Source organism: Neoarius graeffei, chromosome 13 (assembly GCF_027579695.1).
Source record: "Neoarius graeffei isolate fNeoGra1 chromosome 13, fNeoGra1.pri, whole genome shotgun sequence".
Classification (NCBI taxonomy): domain Eukaryota; kingdom Metazoa; phylum Chordata; class Actinopteri; order Siluriformes; family Ariidae; genus Neoarius; species Neoarius graeffei.
This window is the reverse complement of record NC_083581.1, coordinates 59,167,118-59,194,110: the sequence shown is the minus strand read 5'-3', so window position 1 is coordinate 59,194,110 and position 26,993 is coordinate 59,167,118. Positions and strand designations below refer to the sequence as shown.

Below are 26,993 nucleotides of genomic sequence, written 5' to 3'. Positions count from 1 at the left end.
TGAGAAGCACAATACAGCACTTTATTATTCAGAAATGCTTTATGTGAATTAAACAAACCAAAACGTACAAACAAACAAATTGCAGGTCACAAATTAAAACATACAGATAAAGTCAGGTTGATGGTGAAGGCTCTTTGTGCACCACAGGCAGAATCCAGAGTCCATGTATGGAAGCAATCAAAAAAAGTTGAACTACTAAGGGATGCGAGAAAATGAGCACTGTTCTGCAGAGGCTGAAACTGGGCACAATTAAAACACAAAGCACAACGCAATGGAGGTCACTCAGACTGCTCTTTGCTCTGACCTCAGGACAGAAATTGTATCAGGGCAAACTTCTCTAACAGTGGACTAAAGGGTATGTCATGGCAAACACCAAAAAAAGGAATACCTCCGTTATAAACAGAAAAGATTAAAAAAAAAAAAAAGCAAGAGGTTATTTTATTTGCTTCTGATATATAGATATATTACTTAGCAAACTGCTATAGTTTGTTTTAAAAATAACCATGTTGAACAGCCACCAAATGCCACATCCATCAAGTGAACCAATGTATAACATATGACCATCTAGAGTGAGCACAAAATGATTAGCAAATCTGAGCACACATACACCAACATCATCTTAGACATAACTAAAAGACTGTACAAATATACACTAGCTATATGATTACATGAAATTCAGGAATACCTGTAATTCTAATAAACACTCATCCAGCCACATAACAGTGGCTAGACGTACATTAAGTATTTTGTGAAACTTTCAAAGAAACAAAGTAAAGGCAAAACATATTCTACTGACTGGGGCATTTTAAGTGTTATCTTTCCCTAGCCTGAGGAAAAGCTCCTTCTTGCCTCCATTTCAGTAATCTAATTTAACACTCATCTCTACATTATCAAAAGTCTGACTTTTTGCCTTTAAAATGGCTTCGGAAAGTTTATGCAAGTATCCCATCTCGCTGCCCGTACGCATGGTCCACAAGTTCAAGTGAGGCAGCACTGCTGAGGTCTGGGAAACACGTGAACTCTTTGCATTAGCATTTTTTTTTTTTTAAACTGTATTTAAATATCAGACCTGTCGCTTGCCAAGGCACCTGATTGTCCAGACTGACCCTCTTCTTTGGGCCTTTCTCTTTTTTGCAGCTGGTCTAATGACCCGTAACCGTTTTCACCATTGAGAGAATCCTCTGGGCAAGAGTCACTTGTATTCTCTTCGGTTTTTACCTCACTAACTACCTGGCTGTTCCACTTGGAGTCCGTATGTTGTGCTTCCTTGAGATCTCTCTCGTCATCACTGTCCGAGTCCACAGAGATGGGCTCTGAATTTATAAGTCCCCCAGGTTTTAAAAGTGTCTTGACTGACTCATTGCAACTGTACCCTCGGGTGACCTTTTGACCGTTAGAGTGCGGTGAGGTATTGGCAGTAGATCTAGCTGGCACCCCATGCTGCTGGACATCACCGTTAGTAATAGCTTGTTGCTTAAGTCGTCTAATTGCATCGGCAGATCTGCCTACGAAATCCCTAGAGGTCCGACTTTTTTGCTCGCTTTCATGGGTTTCAAAGTAACACTCGGCGTCAAAGTCCATCACATGCTGTAACTGCATGACATGGTGCATTCCGAATCCAAGCAAAACGCTAACTTTCTGTTTTTCACAATCACGGACACACTTCCTTCTTCGATTCGCAAAATGGCTCGAAACATCAGATTTCCACAGCCAAAGACTGGACGCTAGCTTGTCCACTTCTCGGCGAGTGGGGTATGGCTGCTTGTTAAAGTATTGGGTGAGAAAAGCCTTGCGAGCCTCATAGGACTCATTCTCGTGGCCCTTTGGGTTTAAGGCCAATACAACAGGTTCCTCTTTTTGCTCAACTAAGGCAAGTGGGCCTGACTGATTGTAGTCTTCTGGCCCTACTTTGCGTTTCTTTGGGTCAGTTTCGCCATCGTTTTGAAAGCTGGCCCGTTTTAAGGAAGCTCCCTGAGCCTTGACGAGCCGAGAAGTTGCAGAAGACCTGCTGTCCTGGCCGTTTTGAGTTTTGCCTACGCCCCGGCAGTGCACTAGATGCAAAGTGATCGTAGAGGCCGTCATGTTACTGGTGTAGACACCAAGGCAATGTATGCACTTGTAGGTGAGCTTTTTCTCCACTGGATGTACTGTCTGGATGACCTGATGTCTCTCCCTCAAGTGGTGTGCAAGGGAATCAGAGATAGGGCCCTTCAGAATGGAGAAGCAGAGTGGACAAAGGGTCTTGCCGACATCTCTCTTATAGGGAACAGCTGTCTGTGGTCCACTCTTAACAACTGTTGCATCTGGAGTCTCAGTAGGCATCTTTGGGAAGCGTGAATTTGGAGGCTTATTTCCCTGTATGGTGGGTGAAGATTTGTTTTGGGCATGGAATGCCACAGACTCCTCAGGAGCATCCCGCATATTATAAGTGGTGACAATCAGTTGGACGTTCTTGGGGTTTCCCTGTTGAAGGGTGAGATCAAAAGTCAGTGGGGAATCGGTGCGTAGCCCAACAGACTCATTGGGATGTGACCCTCGCATGTGTACAACCATCTTCTCCACATCGTTAAAAGTAGCCCTGCAGTGTGGACATGATAAACCGTGGATTAGCATATGGTTGAGTAGCGTGTCGCTAGGCAGGTAGCGGTTGCAATACAAGCATTTACTGGTGAAGTTGTGGATCTTCATGATGTAGTTGGCAACCGCTGGCACTTTTTCAGCTTTGTGTTCCTTCTCAAAATGAGAACTGTACACGTTTTCTGGAAACAGCTCATTGCAGATTGTGCAGATCTTCCATTTCTGTGTGTAAGAGGTGCCCAGGACAGAGATGCCTTTCCTGGAAGTAGCTGATGTTACGCTAGCAGCAGCTGCCTGTATTCGTGAGGTCAGTGGAGGAATCTTAAGAACAGAAGAAGCAGATGTTGATGCAGAAATTGGACTGCGTAGACTATTAGACGAAAGTTGAGGTCTGGATGTTTGGGAATGGTGGGTTGCTGAAAGTTGTGCACTGCCTGGCAAAGCGATGCGCACTTGCTGTCCCCCAATGGACACTGCCTGAGTGCCAGATTTCAAGCCAAAGGTACCAGACTTCAAATTAACACCTGACAAGAGCCGACTGGAGTTCAAACTCCCTTTAGGAATTACAATACGACCTAACTGCTGTGTAGACAATGGCCGCAGCCCGGATGTCCCCAAAGTGCCCTTGGGCGTAGCAGTCGGGACACTTTTGTCTCCATGGGATTTAGGGGCCACCATTATAACAGGCTTGGCACGAGGTACCACAACATTTGTATGGCCAATCATGGCAGTAACTTGGTAACCAATGCGCTCATGGTCCTCGATGACGTGCTGCACTAGTGCCTCATAAGTACGGGGCACAAAAAGGCAGCGCTTGCAGTGGATGGCTGAGCTGTTACTAACACCTGCAGGGCTATTAGAATCTGTAATGCTACCTTTGCCTGTATCAGAACCAGCGGTTGATCCATTCGTAGTAGCGGTCTTCTCACCAGGTTTAGCCAAATATGGAGCAGCAACATGTTGGAAGTGTTCCCGATAAATATGTTTGCGCACCACATTGTATAGTGGGTCCCTATAAGTGCATTTCTTACAGTAGTATACTGCCTGCTCCACGCTGTCTCGAGGCTTGTCCAGGCGATTACCATCCTTCAGACCTACTATTGCACCTTGGAGACCCCCAGTCCTCTGGCGCACCGCATTGTTTGGTATGTGAAAGAGTCTGATGTGTGTCTCCAGGGTCTTCTTGTTCCCATTGTAAGTGCAATATGGGCAGTTAAGGAGGATACGATTCTCAAAATCCTCACTGTGGACATTACGGAAGTGGCTCTTATAAGCAGAAAAGAACTTAGAAGAAAATGGGCAGTCTGAACAACAGAATGGCTTTGACCGGTAGTCCTAAAAGAACAAGAATGGAAACATTATTAATATTTATTAAAAAAAAACCAAAAAAAAAAAACCAACTGACGATGTACAGTGGTGCTTGAAAGTTTGTGAACCCTTTAGAATTTTCTATATTTCTGCATAAATATGGCCTAAAACATCATCAGATTTTCACACAAGTCCTAAAAGTAGATAAAGGGAACCCAGTTAAACAAATGACAAAAATATTATACTTGGTCATTTATTTATTGAGGAAAATGATCCAATATTACATATCTGTGAGTGGCAAAAGTATGTGAACCTCTAGGATTAGCAGTTAATTTGAAGGTGAAATTAGAGTCAGGTGTTTTCAAATCAATGGGATGACAATCAGGTGTTAGTGGGCAACCTGTTTTATTTAAAGAACAGGGATCTATCAAAGTCTGATCTTCACAACATATGTTTGTGGAAGTGTATCATGGCACAAACAAAGGAGATTTCTGAGGACCTCAGAAAAAGCGTTGTTGATGCTCATCAGGCTGGAAAAGGTTACAAAACCATCTCTAGAGAGTTTGGACTCCACCAATCCACAATCAGACAGATTGTGTACAAATGGAGGACATTCAAGACCATTGTTACCCTCCCCAGGAGTGGTTGACCAACAATGATCACTCCAAGAGCAAGGCGTGCAATAGTCAGCGAGGTCACAAAGGACCCCAGGGTAACTTCTAAGCAACTGAAGGCCTCTCTCACATTGGCTAATGTTCATGAGTCCACCATCAGGAGAACACTGAACAACAATGGTGTGCATGGCAGGGTTGCAAGGAGAAAGCCACTGCTCTCCAAAAAGAACATTGCTGCTCGTCCGCAGTTTGCTAAAGATCACGTAACAAGCCAGAAGGCTATTGGAAAAATGTTTTGTGGACGGATGAGACCAAAATAGAACTTTTTGGTTTAAATGAGAAGTGTTATGTTTGGAGAAAGGAAAGCACTGCATTCCAGCATTAGAACCTTATCCCATCTGTGAAACATAGTGGTGGTAGTATCATGGTTTGGGCCTGTTTTGATGCATCTGGGCCAGGGCAGCTTGCCATCGTTGATGGAACAATGAATTCTGAATTATACCAGCGAATTCTAAAGGAAAATGTCAGGACATCTGTCCATGAACTGGATCTCAAGAGAAGGTGGGTCATGCAGCAAGACAACGACTGTAAGCACACAAGTCGTTCTACCAAAGAATGGTTAAAGAAGAATAAAAGTTAATGTTTTGGAACGGCCAAGTCAAAGTCCTGACCTTAATCCAATCGAAAATGTTATGGAAGGACCTGAAGCGAGCAGTTCATGTGAGGAAACCCACCAATATCCCAGAGCTGAAGCTGTTCTGTACAGAGGAATGGGCTAAAATTCCTCCAAGCCGGTGTGCAGGACTGATCAACAGTTACCGCAAACGTTTAGTTGCAGTTATTGCTGCACAAGGTCACACCAGATACTGAAAGCAAAGGTTCACATACTTTTGCCACTCACAGATGTGTAACACTGGATCATTTTCCTCAATAAATAAATGACCAAGTATAATATTTTTGTCTCATTTGTTTAACAGTTCTCTTTATTTAATTTTAGGACTTGTGTGAAAATCTGATGTTTTAGGTCATATTTATGCAGAAATATAGAAAATTCTAAAGGGTTCACAAACTTTCAAGCACCACTGTAATTAAGCATTTGGCTGCTGCTTCTCGAGTCTGCAGAACAAAGTAGCTATACTCACTTGTGTTTTTGTAAGAGAAGGATCCCACATACACACATCATCCCATGTGGTGTTCTTCACATAGAACTCATTGGGCACAAAGTCTTTATAGTCCTGCAGTGGAAAATGGAAAGAGGGGGGGGGAACTAAACTCAGCGTTTCTATTTTTGGAAAGAGTTTTTCTTACATCTGGACAAAATACAAAGTATTCATGTAATAGTGTATGGAATGGGCACTTGTAAGAAATTACCATTAGGCTACCTAATTCTACAGACTACAGTATTAAAGCTGCAAGAGGAGGTGTCTTTATACCACTTTGGATGGTCTACAAATCTAGGATATGCAGTCTGGCTATCTTGCAGTATGGTTTGACACGATTATGGTTATTGCTGGGTGATTATTTTCAGAATGAGGGTGTCTGCATAAGACTTGTCCAAGCAGTCTGGTGGCTGCTCTGTTTGGTAAACGTGAAACGTAGCTCTGTGTCGTACTGTCCAATTACAACACAAACTAAAGGAAGCCCACCCCTCTTTTGCATGTTGAAACATGAAACCTTCAATAGGCATATCAGACGCTCGTTGGCCGTGGTGTGAAAACTGTGCATGCAGATGCTCATTTAAGTTTCCAAATAGGTCACTCGAACATTTTCTATCGTGAATACCATCATTAAAAAGCTTATCTCTGCTTTCCAAAGAAACTTATCCTGTTATGATCTGTTCAGTACTTTGGGAGTAACGACAGGTTGAAGTTGGTACAACAGAGTAAAAACTCTGCTCGCATGACGTCAGGAAACTGCCGGTGCTTTTTGAGGCACGGGAAAGTGGTCAGGTGCTCTCTCTCTCTCTCTCCTGATTGGTTTCTGACTGGATTACTTGTGAATATCAAGGAGATAACCTTTACAGGGATGTTCTCTAGCTCTCATGTTTTCTGATGAAGTATTCAGCAAAAATTTTCAATCTGCTAGTTCTGATGTTATGATTCACAGAAGACTCTGAAGTGAATTTTCATAGCTTTACCTACTTATTTGCTCAAATCAAACGGATTCATGTAAATAACCATTTTAGAATATTACTGTGGTTTTGATGAAAAATATTGAGATCTTAGTGGTCGGAATGAGATTTTAAAAAGCCAGAAACCTGAGTGTCAATTTCAATTCAATTAACTGGAATTGTTTATTGGATGTTGCTCTCGGTTTTTTCAAGGCTAGCCTTGAAAGCTGTGAATATTAAATCAAAATAATCATTTATATTCTTTTATATAAAAACACTAGTAGGCCCTACTTAGAAATAAAAGGCCTACAGAGCACAAAGAGGGTATTACTTTATTTTGATAGGCAATGGCAGATGTGAATGGCATACATTTCATTAGAAAACTGCCATAATGGTTTAAAATGCTTAAAAATTGAAGGTGAAATGTCAATCGATACCAATTTTCAATGGGAGAATCAGCATGGATGCAAACGGCGCGCCTTTTGGCGGATGCTGCCTTTTTCACGGCTGTCTGGGGGACTTGTGTGAATCGCGCAGATCCGATGAGGTTTTTTTTTTTGGGGGGGGGGGGGGGGGGGGGGTTGGAGTGTCTGATTATAATTTCAACAAAGTAAATTCTGTATTAAAATTACTAAATAAGCAAATGCCGTTACAATCCATGAAACATAGGAAGTATGAGAAGAAAACCGTAAATCAAAAAGCTGCACATGTAAAGCCAATTACGTAACTTACGTTGGACTGATGGAAATCCTTGCGCATGCAGTGAAGTGCAGCCAGCAGCAGATAATGGCGCGCAGCCAATTGGCATTTGCTTATTTAGTAATTTTAATACAGAATTTACTTTGATGAAATTATAATCAGACGCTCCAACGCCCCCCCCCAAAAAAAACCTCATCGGATCTGCGCGATTCACACAAGTCCCCCAGACAGCCGTGAAAAAGGCGGCATCTGCTAAAAGGCGCGCCGTTTGCATCCATGATCAGTAAATATGTACATTTTTCTATAATTTCGTTATAAGCCAAAGCTAAACAGCCGATCAGAACAGTGTGGGAGTGTCAGAACACATCAGTGTCTCCCAGTGTCAACAGTGCTGGTGTTAAAGAAATGTGTAGGAATGACAGAGCCTCCACAATATTTTTTTGTTTTAACATGTGAGTCATGAGTGTTGCATGATGTGTTAGTGTATTTCTGGCAGCATAGCACTTGCAGAAAGCAAAAATAAGCTCAGAAATTGTAGTGTTGGCATTTCAATGTGCCCATATGTCAGTAAGTAAAGAGTATTAGGAAAAAAAAAAAAGGGACAAAAATACAGCCTGCCAACCTTTTTACAATACAGTAGTGATCATGATTCTCTCAATCGCAGTCCAGCGACTTGGCCATCTCATTACTTTAACCATTTAAAACACTGCTCAGTACTCTAGCCAGTTTATTTTACCAAGGCACCATCATCCTGCCCTCAAATACCAACACCATGCCCAAATTTGTACGCACCCTGCTCATAAAAGCGTCCTTGACACAGTCCGCCATAGAAACAAAGCGTGCCCCAACAAGTACTAATGAACATTGTCGACTTTCAGTGGAAGTAACGCATGTTACCCAATCGCAGCACACTATCAGCATGGGACATAGTAATGCTCTGTCAAACATTTTGTTTTATTAGCAGAGCGCGCATACCGAAGAGAATATGGTAACGCATCGACCTTTTTGATGGCTTCTGTGACCGTAGGGAACCAGATTGTGAGTGCAAGGCAACATCTCTCAAACACAACCATCGGACAACGAAATTTGTATTATTTACATAAGATAAGATAGATGGATTTTAACCCAGCACTCATTTTTAATTTACTTTTTCAAAAAAAAAAAAACGTGTAAAATATTCACAGCAGAGTCAGTTTTTCCTTCACAAATTTCCAAGACAATATGCTGGTGGGGAGTAGCCTGGGAAATCCCATGCTGCTTTGCACAGTCGTTCCGATCTGAAAAGACAGCATGGAAACTATGGTCTGAAGGCTCGCCTGAGTTAGGGAGCCAATCAGAGAGTGGGGAGGGGTGGAAAGACGGTGACGCGTACTACTCGACAAACGGAAGCTTGTAGTTTATTTGGGACTGTTTACGGATCACATTTAACATGGCGGCGAGCGATACGAACCAAACTTTCGATCAAGCTTTAGACACTGTTCTGAATAGTTTAGAGCAGTAATCATTCGGTGCCATTGTTTTCCTATTTTTGTTTTGCCTTCTCTTTCTCTTTCCTTCTCTTCTTCGCCTCTTCGTCGCTCTAACTACGTCACCGGGTACAACTACCATGATTGGCCATGGGCTACGTATACGCCAAATGATAGACAGACATTCGCAACGTCCAATAAATGGCCGTTGACAATCGTAAACCACACCTCCCCTACGAGAAATTCAATAGGTGGATTCCAGACCATATTTCACTTGTGATATGGTCTGGTGTTAACCAGACTAGGTGGGGAGGGGGAAAAAGAAAAAAAACAAAACAAAACTCGAAACCCTGTGGTTTTGGCGGGACTCCCTGACACACGCATGCATCCAGGTCACTAACAATTAGTTTTGAGTGTTTCTGCTACTTTTTGTTTTTAATATTTGTAAGCTTGGTACTAAAATACTTCTGGTATCTTGCTTTCTTACACTCACAACGATACAACAGAATAAAAAGTCCATAACCATTTTGGAACTGCTTGAGGAAAAGTCACAACAAAATGGTGAGTTATCACTTTTATCCTTTGAAACTGCAATGCGAGATTTCTCAATGCCTGCAAATGAATTACGCTTATTCAAGCTTAAAGTGCATGTAGCGGGTAAATTCAGGAGCAAGATCGATGCAATTCTCCTATTTTATATTAAACTTTGGTCAAATATCTGTAACATTCTGCATTCTCTGCAATTTTTTTTTTACCTTGCGCAAAACCAGAAAAATTCAGTTGAAATCAAGCCATTTGAGGCGAATTGGTCCGCCTCTGAAAAAACTTGGCATTTGGATTTCCCAGCAAACACTGATTTTCGTGACGTCATCTGTGGGACGCCTCCCTCTGAATCCTACGTCGGCGCTGGTTTGTTTATGAGAAAACGACCTGGTGGTTTTCTGCAAATTTCTTCAACGTTATCACGTAATTATTAAAATGGTTAACAGATGTATCGTAGAAGGGTGTAGCAACACCAATCTTGATGGGATTAGTACTCATCGTTTTCCAAAAGACCGGACAATGAGAGAGAAAATGGGAGCGCTTGGTCTACACAGGCTGTGCACTGAAACCATGCAAAGCTCGCGCAGCCTGCTGGCGCTTCCGCAGGTGACGTCACGAATCTGGCTCCAGACTCCCTTGGGATTTTTCCAGACGTGTTTTATTTATTTATTTTTTTCTGCTGTAGACAGATGGCCTTGTGCAAAATTACCCTTCTGGAGGAGTGTGTAAAGGGACAGACTTTCATATATACAAAAATAAAATAAATTGGTACAGAATATGCACTTTAACTTTCAAGTCTTGTGGAGAAACTAGATTATTGAAGCTTATTTATTATAATTTTTATTAGTCTATTCAGGTTGAGTTTGCACCCTTGCAAATATTTGGCTTATACACTCATCAGGAGCTCCAATTTTAGGCAGTGCCTATACATTCTATATTTACCAACATTATTTTTATAAATCTGACAAATAGAAATTTCTCTGTTTATTCCTGAATGTATATATTGTGTAAAACTGCTGCAGAGACCAAAATCACTTAAAATGGTTTTGTTAGAATTGGTCAACTCCGATAATGTCACTTTTAATACGTGTTTGTAACTCAATACAGTATTAATAATACTATGATGAAGCATTTTATTAAACTGATTGATTAAACTTGCAGATTTACTTAATTTATTTTACAAAAATAAAATACCTTGCAAAATTGCCCAGTATGGTTAAATTTTGCATAACAGATTCTTTGTTGATAGCAACGCGCACAAAATAGCCCAATTTGCATGAAAAACTGCCCGCAATATTCATTGGAAAGCTAGCTGGAACACTGCTGCTGGATACAATTTCATGCTCACGCACAAAAAACAACTTTTTAACTTTCTTTTGCAGTTGGTGGTAAACAACCACAAGCGCTAGTAGAAATTATTTTTAATTATAGCTTCTCATAAAGGCTAATTATAACCAACAGTAAAACTACTTGTATGAAAGTGTATTGACAGGCTTTAAATAAAAACACTTATTGATCAATCTTGATGTATTTATTTACTGAAGGATATCTTAACTCACTTGATGATAGATATATTCTTAATTTGGCCCTCTACATCCTCCATACACTGGAGGCTCAAGTGGAATTCATGATTGTATGTGACCGCATGCTGGTCAACTATGATAAACTTCACCGAGGGCAAGTTAGCAGTGTAGTGTATATTTAATTAGTTTTGGGAACCGAAATTCGGTTTCAAATTAGAACTGAGAACAATTTCAAATCTGCAAGAACCCTTTACAAACAAAGGCCAAGTTTACATTAGACCGTATCTGTCTCGTTTTCTTCGCGGATGGACTGTCCGTTTACATTAAAACGCCTGGAAACGCCGGGAAACGGGAATCCGCCAGGGTCCACGTATTCAATCCAGATCGTGTCTGGTCCGGTGCTGTGTAAACATTGAGAATACGCGGATACGTTGTGCTGAGCTCTAGTTGGCGTCGTCATTGGACAAAGTCACTGTGACATCCACCTTCCTGATTCGCTGGCGTTGGTCATGTGACGCGACTGCTGAAAAACGGCGCGGACTTCCGCCTTGTATCACCTTTCATTAAAGAGTATAAAAGTATGAAAATACTGCAAATACTGATGCAAATACTTCCCATTGTGTAGTTATGATTGTCTTTAGGCTTGCCATCCTTCCACTTGCAAGTGGTAAGTGACGCGCGTGCCCGACATGCACTGAGATCACACACACACACAGCGGCTCAGTCCCAAATCACTGCTCGTGCGCTATACTCGCGCGCTCTGTGAGCTGCGCAGGGCCGGAGTGCGCACCCTCCAGAGGGCACTCGCTGTTCAGGGCGGAGTGATTTGGAGTGCAGGATGCCTGCGGAGCCGAGCGTATCCATGTATTGGTGTTGCTATGTGCACGTGAATCGTGTATTGGCGTTGCTGTGTGCACACTAATCGTTTTAAAAACGTTAATCTGATGATCCGCTGATACGGTCTAATGTAAACCCCACCAAAAGCTACATATCTGCAAGGACCCATCTACGTGATTACATCATGCATCAGAGTGTCCATTTGTTGAGATACAAGCTAGAACGCTTGGCTAATGACAACAGTGTGAAAGATGAACTGCTGTGAACGGTCAAAAGTTACGTTATCCAAGCTGCAGCCTCGTTTCATTTGGCCTATGTGAACTTGGGGTGAAGAATAATATTGAAACAGTGTACTGAACACTACTGCTCAATGTTTTCATATGATTCAGAATTCACAGCACATATGTAGTGTAGCAACTGCCATTGTACAGCACAGATGAGCTTCACTTGTGCTTAGAGAGTCCTAATCATGGCACACAGAGGGGGAAAAAAAAAGAAAAAAAAAAACCCTAAAAAAACCCCACCACCCACGCAAGTTCATAAAAAGAATTTTAATTCTGAACCAGTTTGCCATTTTGACAACGTGTCTAGTCATCAGGAAAACACCGAGAGTGACATCACCTGAATGAAATATTGGGAATTATTATACATACGGGCCACTTTCCATGGAATAAAAACATGTATTCTAGTCCCTTCTAGCAAGTTTATTGATGGCATGCAATACTGTTATATCGCTTATCCTCCATGTATTACACCACTCTACCCAATGGAGAATGAGCATGCAATATTGTTATAATATTGCACGTTGTCAAGACAACACAACGTCACACATCGGAGCTCATGTGAAGATCCAATGACCAAACTTTTGTGTTGCACATGCGCGCAATCATTTCTTCGTCAGCCGGGAGAGAGAGAAAAAGGGGTTAATTCAGTGCTTGGTTTAAGCACTAAACAAAAACTGAAAACTTTAAAAAAAAAAAAGTTGAACACCCGAAAGGCTACAAAAACCTTCACTGGATATTCTTGAGAAAAAACAGACCAACGGACATCGAAAAACTGGAAGAGAGAGACACGCTGGAGATGTAAAACTTCTGTGCTAGCGAGTGACTGACAGTTTGTACACAAACATGGCCGCGAGGCTTGCTTCATTAAAAGAGGAAGATTTAGAGAAAATTTTGAAAGAGAACGATGCGTTGAACACCCGAAAGGCAACCAAAACTTCCCTGGATATTCTTCACACATTTACAAGAGAAAAACATACCAACGGACATGGAAAAACTGGAAAAGAGAGCAATAGTTGAAATATTGTCCAAGTTCTACTTGGAAGTGAGGAAAAGCGATGGAGACTTTCACAAGAGGACTTCACTCAGCAAAGCCCTTTTGTCTCAAACAACTGCGATGTAACAATTAACTACGACCAAAAGTAACTCTGAACTTGAACTGTCAACCTGTACATAGCTTGTATATAAACTTGGGTTGTTCAGGCTTTTTGGACTTGTACCATTTTTATTGTTAGAACTTTGACTTTGTACATGTACACTGGATTGACAGAACACTGACTTACAGTCAATCAGAATCAGCATTCAATATTGGCAAGTTACCCCCCCGTTCTTAACTTTTTGTAAAATCTACAATTGTTCCATCAAATGTATAATAATAAATATTGGTTGGCTTTTTTTCATGGTACATCAGATATATTCCATTCAGCTAGCATGATACTCAACTCGTCTTTGACTCATATCATGCTAGCTGAATGGAATATATCCGATATACCACTCAAAGCCAGCCAAATGTTATTTAAATTTTTCACTCAGATCCGTGATGCATTTCGTAGGAAAAATGCGAGTCTTTCAATACGGGAAGATAAATTTCATATCTTCAAACAAACATGTTATTTTCTTTTTATTATATAGACACAAAAAGTACCCAAATTTTAGCCTGGCAAGCCAGGCTAAATGTGAATATTTAGTCTGGCCTCGATCCGTAGACATTTCCGAAGGGGGTGGGAGGAACAAACCGCTGTCTTTCAAACTGTCTCTGTGCGTATAGGCCAACGCTCTGACCAATCAGCGCAACAGTGACTGTGACGTAGTCAGAGCGACAGAAAGCAGTGGGGGAGGCCTTGAAATAAATAATTTTTCAAAATGCGTATTAATTAATAAACAGGTTCTAGATATTAAGAAGTTTGGAGATAATGACCACAAGTTTGGAGTCTGTACCACATACACTCATTTTTTTTCCAAGTGTTTTTCAAGGGTTTGCTTAAACTGTTTTTGAGAGTTTTTATTTAGTGGTGTTTGGTGAAATAATTTCCCTTGAATTTAAGATAACGGGAAAATAAGAAACAATCAAAAAGTAATGTTTCAAAGCTGTTTATTAATTCTTCGTACTGCACAAACTAGCCCCATCCTTTTGGCTACGAGTGGAGTCAGCTGGTAGATCAGACTTTTGCCATAGCCGGTCGGCAAAACAGCGAAAACGTCCTTCTTGAAAAGGAATGAGCGGAGAGCCTCTTCCTGCTCATGTTTCAACGAAAACTCCAAGTCTAATTCTTCTAAAACTGATTCCAAAGTGGAGTCAAACGCATGCTGTTCACTAGCCCGAAGCCATCTTTCCTGCTGTGCTTTCTCCAGCGTCGCGCAGCTTTGTCGTCACTCCTGCAAAAGCCCGCGCAAAGAATCCAAACAAAAACCTTGCGTTGTGATTGGCGGGCACGATTTGATGCCCGGGGTGTTTTTGTTTATATGGTGCGAGGCTAGACCCACTCGCTAGGCAAAAATATTTTTGGCCGCTAGGCGGGTTGGTCTAGTTTACTAGGCTACCCAAATTCATCAAAATTCATCAATTTCCTCATGAGTGACAGATTTGTCTCATGGTTTTGTCACAGTTATGTCCATGTCCTGGATGTAGCACATAAAAAATACAATTGGTGCATTTCCCAGTAAAACACTTATTTCCATATAATTTATACAGGCCACGTTTTCCTAATTAGTTAAATCGTGGAATGAATTATTAAAACTTGGCTGCGATATACATTTGTTACTTCATAATTTAAGGCACAATGCACTTTCAAAGAATCTTTATTAATTGTTCTCTCTCTCAATAACGTTAAAATACTTTGACAATTTCACTGAAAATGATTAAAATAGCAGGTGAATATCAGGGAAAATTAAAATATCATAAATCCTGATCCATTTTTCTTTTGCAGTAAACTCCAGCAGGCTCCTTCTCCGACTCTCACTTCAGTATTTGCTTGTAGCGTAGCTATCTAACGAGCAACTTGCAAACAGAAATAAGAAAAATGTTTACAGATTAGATTAGATAAAACTTTACTGATCCCTTTGGGAGGGCTCCCTCAGGGAAATTAAGATTTTTTTTTTAGATTAGATGCCAATTAGCTAATCCTGTTTCTTATTAAGCCAGCAGGTATCCAATAAAATATTACACAATAGAATGTATTCATTTCAAAAGAAAAAAAAAAAAACCAAACGCTTCTTTATAATCAGAGACATTAAGACGTTATCCACTTTAATCACTTCTGTTAGTTAATTTTCTACAAACATCCTGTTCGAATTTCAGAGCTGAAGTTATTGGTGTTAGTTGACTATATTAAATAACACATCTAAAAATCTCACACGCATACTTCAATGTGGGTCTCTCAAAAATGCTGGCCCAGGCAAAATTTGAATTTAACACCCCTGATCTAAACAGCTGACTTTTTTTTTTAAAACCACTTTGGAATTGAAACAGGGAACTGATGAGAAACGGGACCAATAAGCAGAATAAAGGAAAGATAAAATTCAGATGATGCCCAACCCTATATTTAATACAGAACACATTTTCCTTTGGTCTTTAGTCAATTCAAAGTTTAAAAAAAAAAACCCAACCCACAGGAGAATGAATATTCAACTCCATAAAAAAAAGTAGCAAAGCTTTGATGCTGACGACTGAAAAGTGACGAATGCAATAACCCTTAAAGAACATGGCATAGGATCTTTACATTGGAAAAATACATAACCATATAAATAACAGACAGTAAGAGAGTGAGTGAAGAATAAATGGGCAGAGTTCCAGAGAAAGAAATTTAATTAAAAAAAAAAAAAAGGGCTTACCACAATACACTATTCAGATCATTAATAGGGCCAAACACCCCCCCCCCCCCCCCCCCAAAAAAAAAAAAAAAAAAAAACACCACACACCTCAGAAAGGATAAGGTTGGCCATTATCTTGCTTCAACAGCTAAAAATTAGTGGTTCAGCATGAATTGTCACATTTCCACTGAAAGTTCACTTCACATTATTAATGTGAACCACTTTTTCTGACTAACTTAAAAAGCTTAGGCCAAAAAAAAAAAAAAAAAAAAAAAAAAAGTGTGTTTCAGGTAACATGCAATACTAAAATAAAGGTCGGTAGGTAGGAAAAAGTTTTTTTTTCTTCTTAATTTTTTTTTATTTTGTTCGAAAAAATTAACAAGTAAACATCTTACAAAATAGTATTTTGGCACAGAATCCTTTATACCACACATCATAATAAAATAAAAGTGTTTTAAATCTTTAAACGAATAAAAAAAATAAATATCAAGAGAGTTTGAGTTATGATCTACGGAAGCGTATTGCTGCCACACAAAAAAATTGGCTTAGAATCAAGTAATTACGTGAAAAGATATTGTTAACAAAGTTATCACGTTTTTACAATATATTTATCATGTAATAACCACGTTATTTCATGATATTTTCATGTAATAATGTGAAAACACCTTATCAAGAAATAACATGAAAATAACGTCCTAGGCTAGGCTACTTCCATTAAAAGCAGACGGCCTAGCCTAGCCTACTGTAAACTTGGGTCGAGCAAAAACACCGAGCAAAAACATGGCTGAATTCTGAATGACTCCTATTTGTATAAATAGGGGACTACATAGGCGGCAAAATGTAGTGTTTTTCCCTGCCATGGAAGTGCACTTGTATACTGAAGAGGAAGCAATTTGCATTACAGCCTTGAATGAGGATTCAAAATGGCGCCTCGGCTCAGTTTTCCCTTCCTCCTTCAGTATACAAGTGCGCTTCCATGTTTATGGAGGAGGGCTGATAGAAGTGGCGAAACATTTTACTTTTTATCGTTTCTTTCACAACTTGAATGCGTTGAAACAAAAAATTGAGACAAACTAACACCGCTTACACTAAAATATCAAGGGAAATTTGTAATAAAAACTTTACGGTCGGCAATTTCGACGTGGAAATTCTTGATCGGTCGGGTTACCGGAAACACACTTTTTTTTTTTTTGGCCTTACCACCCACCCAATCACAACCAGTCAGAAGTTGCAAGTAATGATTGAGATAAACGGGGAAATGCATTATGTGGGTTAAAATAGTCAAATTTAGGGTTTTTCCCCCCTTACACTTTCAGGTTTTGAAAGAATTTTGCAGAAATTCCGACCTGATGACCTTTAAAACATGCTTTTATTGGGATGAGGCATTCACTCTTGGTAGAAGTTTGTAAAAAGGCAGGAGTGCACAAAAAAAAAAAAAGGCCAGCCAACCCCACCCTTCAAACTTTGTACCGCTGATCATGCATTTCTGAGGATAAGCCCTCATATGTCTGATCTCAAAATACAGTTGAGATTTCCCATTTACTAGATTCCACATTTGATGCAATTTCAACAAGTAGACAAAGTTGTGTGTACATACACACAGTGGTATGCAAAAGTTTGGGCACCCCTGGTCAAAATTGCTGTTACTGTGAACAGTTAAGCAAGTTGAGGATGAAATGATCTCCAAAAGGCATAAAGTTAAAGATGACTCATTCCCTTTATATTTTAAGCAAAAACTTATTTTCATCTTTTACATTTTCAAAATGACAGAAAAAGGAAAAGGGCCAGAAGCAAAAGTTTGGGCACCCTGCATGGTTAGTACCTAGTAACACCCACTTTGGCAAGTATCACAGCTTGTAAACACTTTTTGTAGCCAGCTAATAATCTTTCAGTTCTTACCTGGGGGATTTTCACACATTCGTCCTTGCAAAAGGCTTCCAGTTCTACAAGTTTCCTGGGCTGTCTTGCATGCACTGCTCTTTCGAGATCTATCCACAGATTTTCAATGGTGTTTACGTCAGGGGACTGTGAGGGCCAGGGCAAAACCTTCAGCTTGTGCCTCTTGAGGTATTCCATTGTAGGTTTTGAGGTGTGTTTTGGATCATCATCTTATTGTAGGACCCATCCTCTTTTTAACTTCAACTTTTTTTTTTTTTACAGATGGTGTGATGTTTGCTTCCAGAGTTTGCTGGTATTTATTCGAATCCATGCTTCCCTCGACCAATGAAATGTGCCCTGTGCCACTGGCTGCAACACAACCCCAAAGCATGATCGATCCACACCCATGCTTCAGAGTTGGAGAGGTGTTCTTTTCCTGGAATTTGGCACCCTTTTTTCTCCAAACATACCTTTGAACATTGTGGCCAAAAAGTTCTATTTTGATTTCATCAGTCCACAGGACTTGTTTTCAAAATGCATCAGCCTTGCTTAGATGTTCATTTGCAAACTTCAGATGCTGAATTTTGTGGCTAGGATGCAGGAAAGGTTTTCTTCTGATGACTCTCCCATGAAGGTCATATTTGTTCAGGTGTCGCTGCATAGTAGAACAGTGCACCACCACTCCAGGGTCTGCTGAATCTTTCTGAAGGTCTTTTGCAGTCAAACGTTTTTTTTTTTTATTTGCCTTTCTAGCAATCCAACGAGCAGTTCTTTCAGAAAGTTTTCTTCATCTTCCAGACCTCACCTTGATCTCCACTGTTTCTGTTAACTGCCATTTCTTAACATTACAATCTGAGGAAACGGCTACCTGAAAACACTTTGCTATGTTCTTGTAGCCTTCTCCTGCTTTGTGAGCATCAATTATTTTATTATTCTGAATGTGAGGGAGTTTCTTAGAGGAGCCCATGGCTGTTGATTTTAGGGACAAGTTTGAGGAGTCAGAGAATTTATCCAGCTTTGAAATGTGCATCATCTGACCTTTCCTAACGAAGAATTTGAACAAGCCACAGCTCAAGAAGCTAATTAAGGTCTGGAACCTTGGTAAAAGTTACCTGAGAACTCAAATGTATTGGGGTGCCCAAACTTTTGCATGGTGTTCCTTTTCTTTTTTTCACTCTCCAATTGTACAAAACAAAAATAATACACAAATCTTGCAGAAAACGCTGAAATGTGTCATCTTTACCTTTATGCCTTTTGGTGATCAGTTCATCTTCTGCTCACTTAACTATTCACAGTAACAGATATTTTCAGTAAAGGTGCCCAAACTTTTGCATACCACTGCATGTATGATTGAGATATATATTAAAAAAAACCAAATCTTTCCGTAAACAGTTAGTATTATGGGATTTAATCTGCTTGCTGCTATGCATGATCTATAAAAAGATTGATTGGTTTTATGTTGCAAACTGTATGCAAAAAGCAATGCAGACAATCAGAAGCCTTCTTATAGGTGATGCATAGCAGCGCTGCTGTATGAACCATGGCAGGAGAACTCGCAATGATCTTCAACTTAAATTGCAACGATAGTACAAATTTGAATGATTTATTTGCATAACCCTGGGAAAAGGATATTATAACTGATAATCAATAGCAAAGAGGAACTCAAGGACGACTTTGACTGCCCAAAAAAAATAAAAAAAAAGACCGATTTCATGACCGTCCTGGAAAGTGCAAAGCTGCTGATGTCAGTGACGTTGACCAAGTCGAGTGAGAGAAAGCTTCAAAAGGTAACTCACGTTTTCATGTCTTATGGGCAGTTACTATAATCTTTCTGTATTGTTTCCTACAGCTCAATTAACTCCCCCCCCCAGCCGCACATGCCAGATCAGGCGTGATAGAACATCGTGCCGTCACCTTTTTGTACCCAAAGAAATGATCCAGGTGGTTATCCAGTCACACTTCCCTTACTTGGACTTCTACTAGCTAGGCAACGGTATTTCTACAAACACATCTGAGCCCTACAAGGATATAAATGTGCCGCCTCCAAATGGGTCAGAGGAAGAAGCGTTACAGGTGCAGGTAGATAAAGGAAAAGGACAGAGACGAACTAACAGATGCAAGCATGGCCATGGCAGAGGAGTTGAAACACAGGGGTCTTTTGTTGTTATACATGAACTATAGACAACATTTTCAAGAAACTTTGCAATTCTGGAACTTCTATTGACTGAGGGGAGGAAAAAAAAAAAAGTTTTTTATTTTTTTTAAATGAGGTTTCCCAGATTTTATGAATTTTCACACCTTCCCTGATCTGGAATGGAGCACTTTTAAATTACATATTTTCTCCCAAACATTCTAGACCTACTTACAAACTTTGGGCGCTTAAGTGATTTTTCTCCAATTTTCTCCCTAATTTAGTCTTGGTCAACTCCAACCCACCAGCCAGCTGGCTGCCATCATACAACAGCTTCATCGCACACGCTTCCTCCAAGAGCCATGAAGGCAGCCAACCGTGCCCTTTCTAACTAGTGCTCATGCTGCATCCCACGACAATGTAATGCACTTACAGGAAAGTACTATTAGAGTTCTGTATACTATCTGCCCTCGTGTTTGCATGAGCTCACAGACAGCCATGATGATTGGCTAGTGCTGCTAGAATTAACAGAGGTGAGACTATATGCATTGTCAGGATTTGAACTCATCTCAAGATGACAAGATGAAATGATTTTAAATCTGCCTACGTCACATGGTCTTATTCAAGTCACCATCATGTGAATTACACCAATTAAACACTCAGTACACTTTAAAAAATATAAATAAAATATCACAGAAATAAATACTTATCTATTGGCCCTTTTCCACTACCCTTTTTCAGCTCACTTCAGCTCGCTTCAGCTCACTTCAGCCCGACACGGCTCGCGTTTCGACTACCAAAAACCAGCACGACTCAGCTCGATTCAGCCCTGCTTAGCCCCTAAAACTCGCACCGTTTTGGAGTGGGGCTGAAGCGAGCCAAGCCGTGCCGAGTGAGGCTGGGGGCGTGAGCAGACACTCCCCTGTGCACTGATTGGTGAGGAGGAGTGTCCTCACATGCCCACACACGCCCCGCGAGCACGCTGGGATCTGTAAACACTGCAAACCCGGAAGAAGAATAATTACGAATTACGAGAATTTCTGAAGCCTTATGCGCCTCGCCTCATCTATACGCTCTTGCCAGTATCTGTCCGCGTTGTCGGTGACAACAAGCCACAGCACCAAGACCAGCAACACTAACGACTCCATGTCCTCCATGTTTATTGTTTACTATTCGGGTCGTGAGACTACCGCTTAAAAGCTCACTGAATCAGTGACATACAGAGCATCGTGGACGAGTTCGCGGAGCGCAAGGCTCGTCGTATGCCCTTCAAATAATGCGCGCAGTAGGCTATTGATGTTTTATTATGAGCCATGTACAGTATGTCGCCTAATGTTTTTTTGTTTCTGAGTTACATGTTCGTTTGAAGGACTTAATGTACAAAATAACATAGTTGCACCCCGTAGTGTTGAAATTGGTAAACACAGTGCATTCAGTGAGGTTTGCACCGCCCTCCTTTTATTTCTGACTCTTCCTGTCACCGTTGCAACCTCTGAGCGCTCATTCGTATGCCCTTCAAATAATGTGCGCAGTATAGGCTATTGATGTTTTATTATGAGCCATGTACAGTATCCTAATGTTTTTTGTTTCTGAGTTACATGTTCGTTTGAAGGACTTGATGTACTAAATAACATAGTTGCACCCGGTAGTGTTGAAATTGGTAAACACCGCAGTTGCGGACATTTTGTAGCCTAAAATGATGTTATGATAAGCTTTAATAAAGGGCCAGGTCATTTGCCCCGCCCCCGGCCCGGCTCTGACTTGTTCCGCCACGGTCACTGATGTCACTGTTTGCGCTGCTTAACGACATCACGTGACGTCCACCCACTTTCGCTAACTCCACACAATGTGTCCACCCACTTCCAGCCAGCACGGTTCAGCGCGGTTGTAGTCGAAATGCAACTCCAACAGCCCCGCTCAGCTCGACTCAGCACGGCACGGCTCAGCCGCGTTTGTAGTGGAAAAGCGGCATATGAAGTACACTGCAAACCCGCTATAACGAATTCTTACTACAAACTTTTGCATACAATAAACCAAGTTCACATTTAGTGACGGGGGGGTTACAACGACGACGACAACACCCCCCCCCAAAAAAAAATCACCACGTCCACGCACGTAGCACCATTAGGACTCATTACCATGCACCTGTTCCAGAGTAGCATGCAACCACAGCGTGCACTTATAAGGAGACTCTAAACACACTGACTTTGCAAAGCATACATGCTGTACCTAATGTCTCATGGCACCAAGCCTTGCATCTGTATATTGCCTTTCTGTTTTTGACTTTCATATTTGGACTCTACCTTTCATCTTTGCCTCCACCATTCTGTTTGTGCCTCACCTGACCATTGCCCATTTCCCAGCCCTACCTTTGTCTTACGTTTTTGAACCGTTTGCCTGCCTGTTTGTAAATAAACACTCTTCCTGCAATTACAGCCATCGTTTGCCTGCTTACTGACCCATGTGTTCCTCTTCCCACCAGAGACGAACAATAAGTAATCACGTCCGCAGGCAATCTAACAATGCGTGTTAATGCCATAAACAAAGGCTTAACTAGCCTAGCTTCGGTGTTGATCACTAACAATTATCGAGAACTGTGATTAAAGGATCGATAAAACGACCGTTGATACCACTAAACTTAGCACCTAGTTAAAGCATGGTGGCATTTTTATACCACCTGCCCGGTCCTGTGGCACGACATGGATTGCATTATCGGTGATTTGCAACACATGATTGAACTGTATGGTGAAGATTTGGAAAAAACACAGTGAGTCAGTGGGTGGACACTGACAACGATACACTGGTAATCTCTGTTCTTTCCATTACAGATGAAGAAATCATTGCCTCCATTCGTGATCCTTTAACTCAGTTAATGAACTGCAATAATGACCTGGAAGGAGAAATTCGCGATAGAGAATGTGCCTAAAATTTTGCGTACAACATGAGCATTTGGTGCAACAATTGGGTCCATTTCAGTATTACAAACTTTTTAGTAGAAAGAACCATTTGGACATCTCCTAAGGAGTTCGTTATAGCGGGGATGCAGTGTAATTGTAAAAACGTCACCCCCAATACACAACTGATCTATGTCAATGTCTACACTGATGAGCTAGTTAAATGTGATAGCATTGTTTTGCATGTGTTTTAATCCAATATTAAATAAGTCTTTCCTCATCTGTGCACGCCACATGAGCAGAAGTTGATAGGTACTGTAGCAACATGTTAACAGAACCTATGAATGAAAGAAATTGTTTAATGGTGACAGCAATACTTACTTCAACGTGTTCCTTGCAAAACTCCAAGCCAATATCCCCCAATACTTTCTTTACATTTTTCCTGGCTTTCCTCAAACTGCCAAGGTTGTTAACTGGGAGCTGGAACATGCTGCCCACCTAAAGAATTACAAACAAGAGCAAAAAATTAAAATACATGTTTAAAACTGACACTCTGCAAGATTAAACAGCAAGATATCGCAACAGGACTGGCACAGTCAGTCACAGTATGACCCTAATGTTTCTACAATACCATTAACGGCTGTAAGCTTTGGGTTTGACTGCGGAGCTCTGTGACTACATCACCTTACATGTCAGCATCAACCTTCAATAACAGGTCTTAGACGTTCAAATTATATAATTTCTTTAAAATGTTAAAGTCACATATATACACTCAAGTAACAGGTAAACTTTGCATTTTATCAGAACTTTGAATGCAATTCTTGCCACATGCAAAAACCGTGAGGAGTATTTGCATATTAACTTTCCCCTTTTAAGTGCAACAATATTTTGTCAGTAGTTACAGAAAACCTTTTTCTTTGTTAAAACCCGAACCATGTTTGGATACGCACAAGAACCTCAGGCTTAAAAGACGACAAATACACATACCACATTTTAAAATCTCTGATCAGCAAGCATACAGAAATAAAATCAGGGCCGCTGTATTCAGTTTGTTTTGATAACTAAATATCTCGTTTGACTCTCAATGACAAAAACTGAGGTTGGACACATGGGAATGCAGAAAAAAGGGACATTTTAAAATACTTATACACTAAAGTCTCATAGCATAGTACCAAATATGCCAACAATTCAAATTACACAAAGACGCTGGATGTTCAAGTGTCAATGTGATGTCTAAACCTTTGCACTACTCAGTCTGATGATCTGAAGATTCACTCTGGCTGTATCTTCTAAAACTTTAAATCCTTTGATGAAACATTTCTACTCTGAAAAGGGAGTGGTCTTATCCACCCCCTATCTACAGGACACGAGTGGTCTCGGATTTGATTAATGGGTATGAAAATGATGCAAGTCACATGCTAGGACCTTTAAAGTCGACTGAACACCTATAGTAGAGTTTGGATAAATGTGTTAAGACAGCGCACACCACCACCAAAGCACCACCTGAGAGAACCTGGGTCCAGCACAGTACGAGACACTTGTACAATCTATGTCAAAGTGCACAGAACCAGTTCTGGCAACTTATGCTGGTTTTTCTTTCAATTTGTCCCCCTACCATCTATATTCAGGCTTGTTTCTTTATTGTCGTCATTTGCAATACTGCTATCAGAGAGGGATGTATACTATAATGAAACGTGATTTATTCTGGAGACATCCTCACCCCATGCCAAGTTTAGCCCAGCAGCACAGAAAAACAGTACATATCTGAACAAAAAGCCCGTACAAGGCAAGTGCTTCATCGGCTCAAGAACTAGTTTGGAGTTGAAACAGTTGGGTGCTGACTTCACCTGCACCTCATAAACCACTTTGATGCACAGCTGATGAAGGACTTTGGTTCCATACATGGTTTCTCTGGAAACTGTGCATCCTGCACTTAGTTTTCTTCCTACCTCTGCCTGGTCTTTCCCCACAAACAAAGTAGTCCGAGGCAGTTTCTATCGTGAGGAGTTAAGATATACATATGCCTACGTTCAGACACTGAACTCACCCTTTAACCGAAACCCAGTGACCGCACTGGATGCTCCTCTGACCATCACCGCTGTACCACAGTACTGACTTCAAGCTCAGCTCTGTCTCTAACCAAAAAAAAAAAAAAGCCTCCTCGTCACCAACCTTCTCTCATCCAAAGCAGATGGCGCTAGAGAACAGCTCTGCCCTGCCTGTTATATAAGCCTCTCCCCACTCTGCCTGCCCCTTTTCTGCTTTCTTTTTGTGCTGCCTCCTGAACTGCAATCACAGAATGGCGCCTCCTATTGAGGCAGCAGCTGAGACACGGTGCAAATGTCTGCAGTGGATTTTGGGTGGGGGTTATTTTCAGCTTGGCCATCTTAGTGCAGGTGATCCGGAATAATATCCTACCAAAATAGGTGATCTGGTTAAGGGGAGGGGAGGAACGAACAAACAAACAAAAAGACATCAATACAGACAGACAAACATCCAAAAACTCAGTCCACCTTGGTCACTTCTGAATCAAGATCAAACTTTTACACACCTCTCTCTCACCCACAGTGCCGCAAACACCTCCACATTTCCTTCTAAAGCTGTTTCAGTACATCACAGTCAAGCCAAAGTGAACTTGGAAACACTTGTGCATCAGCTCAAGCCAAAAGTCAGTCAGTCAGTCAGTCGTTTTTAATCTGATTATATAAAATTACTGCTTTACAATGAACTTTTGGTCAGAATACTAGACTGAGATCAAACTTGGAAAAGACACCAAATATCTATGGATATTTCAGACAAACTAATAGACGGTCAAATTACCCAGATTCAATGATTTACACATTGACACTTATGATTAATACCCAAAAGAGGCAACAACAACAAAAAATAATAATAATAATAATAATAATAATAATAAAGCGATGTCACACAAATAGTGATGTGTATGGTGATGAATAAATGAGGCATGCAGCCATCACAGAACAGTATTTAAAGTTGTTAAATTGTAGATTTGAAGTGCAGTGGACGTCCAGAAATGACAGCAGGTGACTAAATTACCACTTGTCTCGAACTAGTATTTATTTTAAGCCATGTTATTTATTTAGGAGACAAAAACAGTGACAGCAAAGTGTGCATAAATCAGCCGGCTAGCTCCATTAGCTCATGATTCTCGAGCCTTCCTCCCTCCTTGTGTTTGTTTCAGGGGTTTATATGGATGACCATCTCTCACCGGCTACTACAGCTTTCTAGCTTGCCGGCTAAAATATATCTATGAGTGAGTATAACCAAATCATATACCCTAGTTATCTGTTCTATTTCATTCAAAACCGCGTTTTATCCATCCTGTCCTCTCTCAGCAGAGAGAGAGAGACTCGCAGAATTCTTGTCGCTTGCTAGCTAGTTAGCTAGCTAGCTAGCTAGCTAGCAACTACTGTAATTGTCGCTAGCTAGCTAGCTAGCTAGCAACCTCGTCGCTCTGTTAGCCGTCTTTTCTTGACTAAATTCATTTTTACTAGTTAGCCGAGCAGCTAGTCAGACACACAAACAAAGCAGTTCGAGAAGTATCGACCCTCCCCGACTTTGACAGCACACACTTTTACCTGGCTCGGACTCGGCTTCCCACTGAGGTAGTCGCTTCAGACTAGCACAATTACTGAGAGACAAAGCCCGAGCGGCGCTCTCCCTCCTCCTCCTCCTGCAGCCGGCTCTCCGGACTAAGCGATGCCGAGGCGGACACACCACACCGAAAGAGGGAGCTCGACTCCTGCCCACTATCCGACCCCAGAGCTGTCTGCCTCTGCTTGTTCGGCTGGCGGGGATTTACTGCAACTCATCTAGAAAGGCTGCTGAAACGGCGACGGAAAAAACTTTGCCGATTTAAAAAAAAATAATAATAATAATAAGCACACCTATCAAGCTAGTCTACATTAACCTAAATTACAGTAATTAATGCACTGGCGGCATTTCCTTTAACAATGCATCCCTATCCTTAACATGTTCCGTTCAAAATGGCGTGTGAAAGAGGGCGGAAGTGACATATGTGTTTGATTATGATAGAAGGGGGGAAAAATCACGATGGCGGCGGAGTCGAAATGCGAGCAGGCGTTTTAATTATCACTTTACCTGTTCACGAGTGCCCTCTTTAGCTTACCTGGAATTCGCAGACTTCAAAAAGCCGGGTGTCTTCGCGCCGGGTATTTTTCCCAGTGATATCGCAGTAAACAACCCCCCGTGAGCAATAGCACGCAAAATATCCATAGGGGGCGCCCTTTGCTGGAACGTGATTGGACAAAGTCCGATGCGTCAATTCTGCATTGGGTATC

The 26,993-nt window shown here is 41.0% G+C and overlaps 1 protein-coding gene across 1 annotated transcript; it reads right to left on the bottom strand.

Moving 5' to 3' along the window:
* On the bottom strand, window positions 1–26,926 carry adnpb (activity-dependent neuroprotector homeobox b). Its single transcript, XM_060938200.1, has 4 exons — window positions 26,822–26,926; window positions 23,053–23,169; window positions 5,642–5,734; window positions 1–3,912 (listed from the first exon to the last, which is right to left on the bottom strand). The coding sequence occupies exons 2-4, from the start codon at window positions 23,158–23,160 to the stop codon at window positions 1,057–1,059; spliced, it is 3,057 nt and encodes a 1,018-aa protein (XP_060794183.1). The 5' UTR covers window positions 23,161–23,169; window positions 26,822–26,926; the 3' UTR covers window positions 1–1,056.
* Between the last annotated feature and the right edge of the window lie 67 nt (window positions 26,927–26,993).

Bases quoted from the DNA above. Each gene is read 5' to 3' on its own strand.
- adnpb (XM_060938200.1), bottom strand. From the start codon at position 23,160: ATGTTCCAGCTCCCAGTTAACAACCTTGGCAGTTTGAGGAAAGCCAGG. The intron at 5,735-23,052 runs GTAAGTATTGCT...TTTCCACTGCAG, and splicing joins TTTGCAAGGAACACGTTGAA to GACTATAAAGACTTTGTGCC. The intron at 3,913-5,641 runs GTGAGTATAGCT...TTGTTCTTTTAG, and splicing joins CTTCTCTTACAAAAACACAA to GACTACCGGTCAAAGCCATT.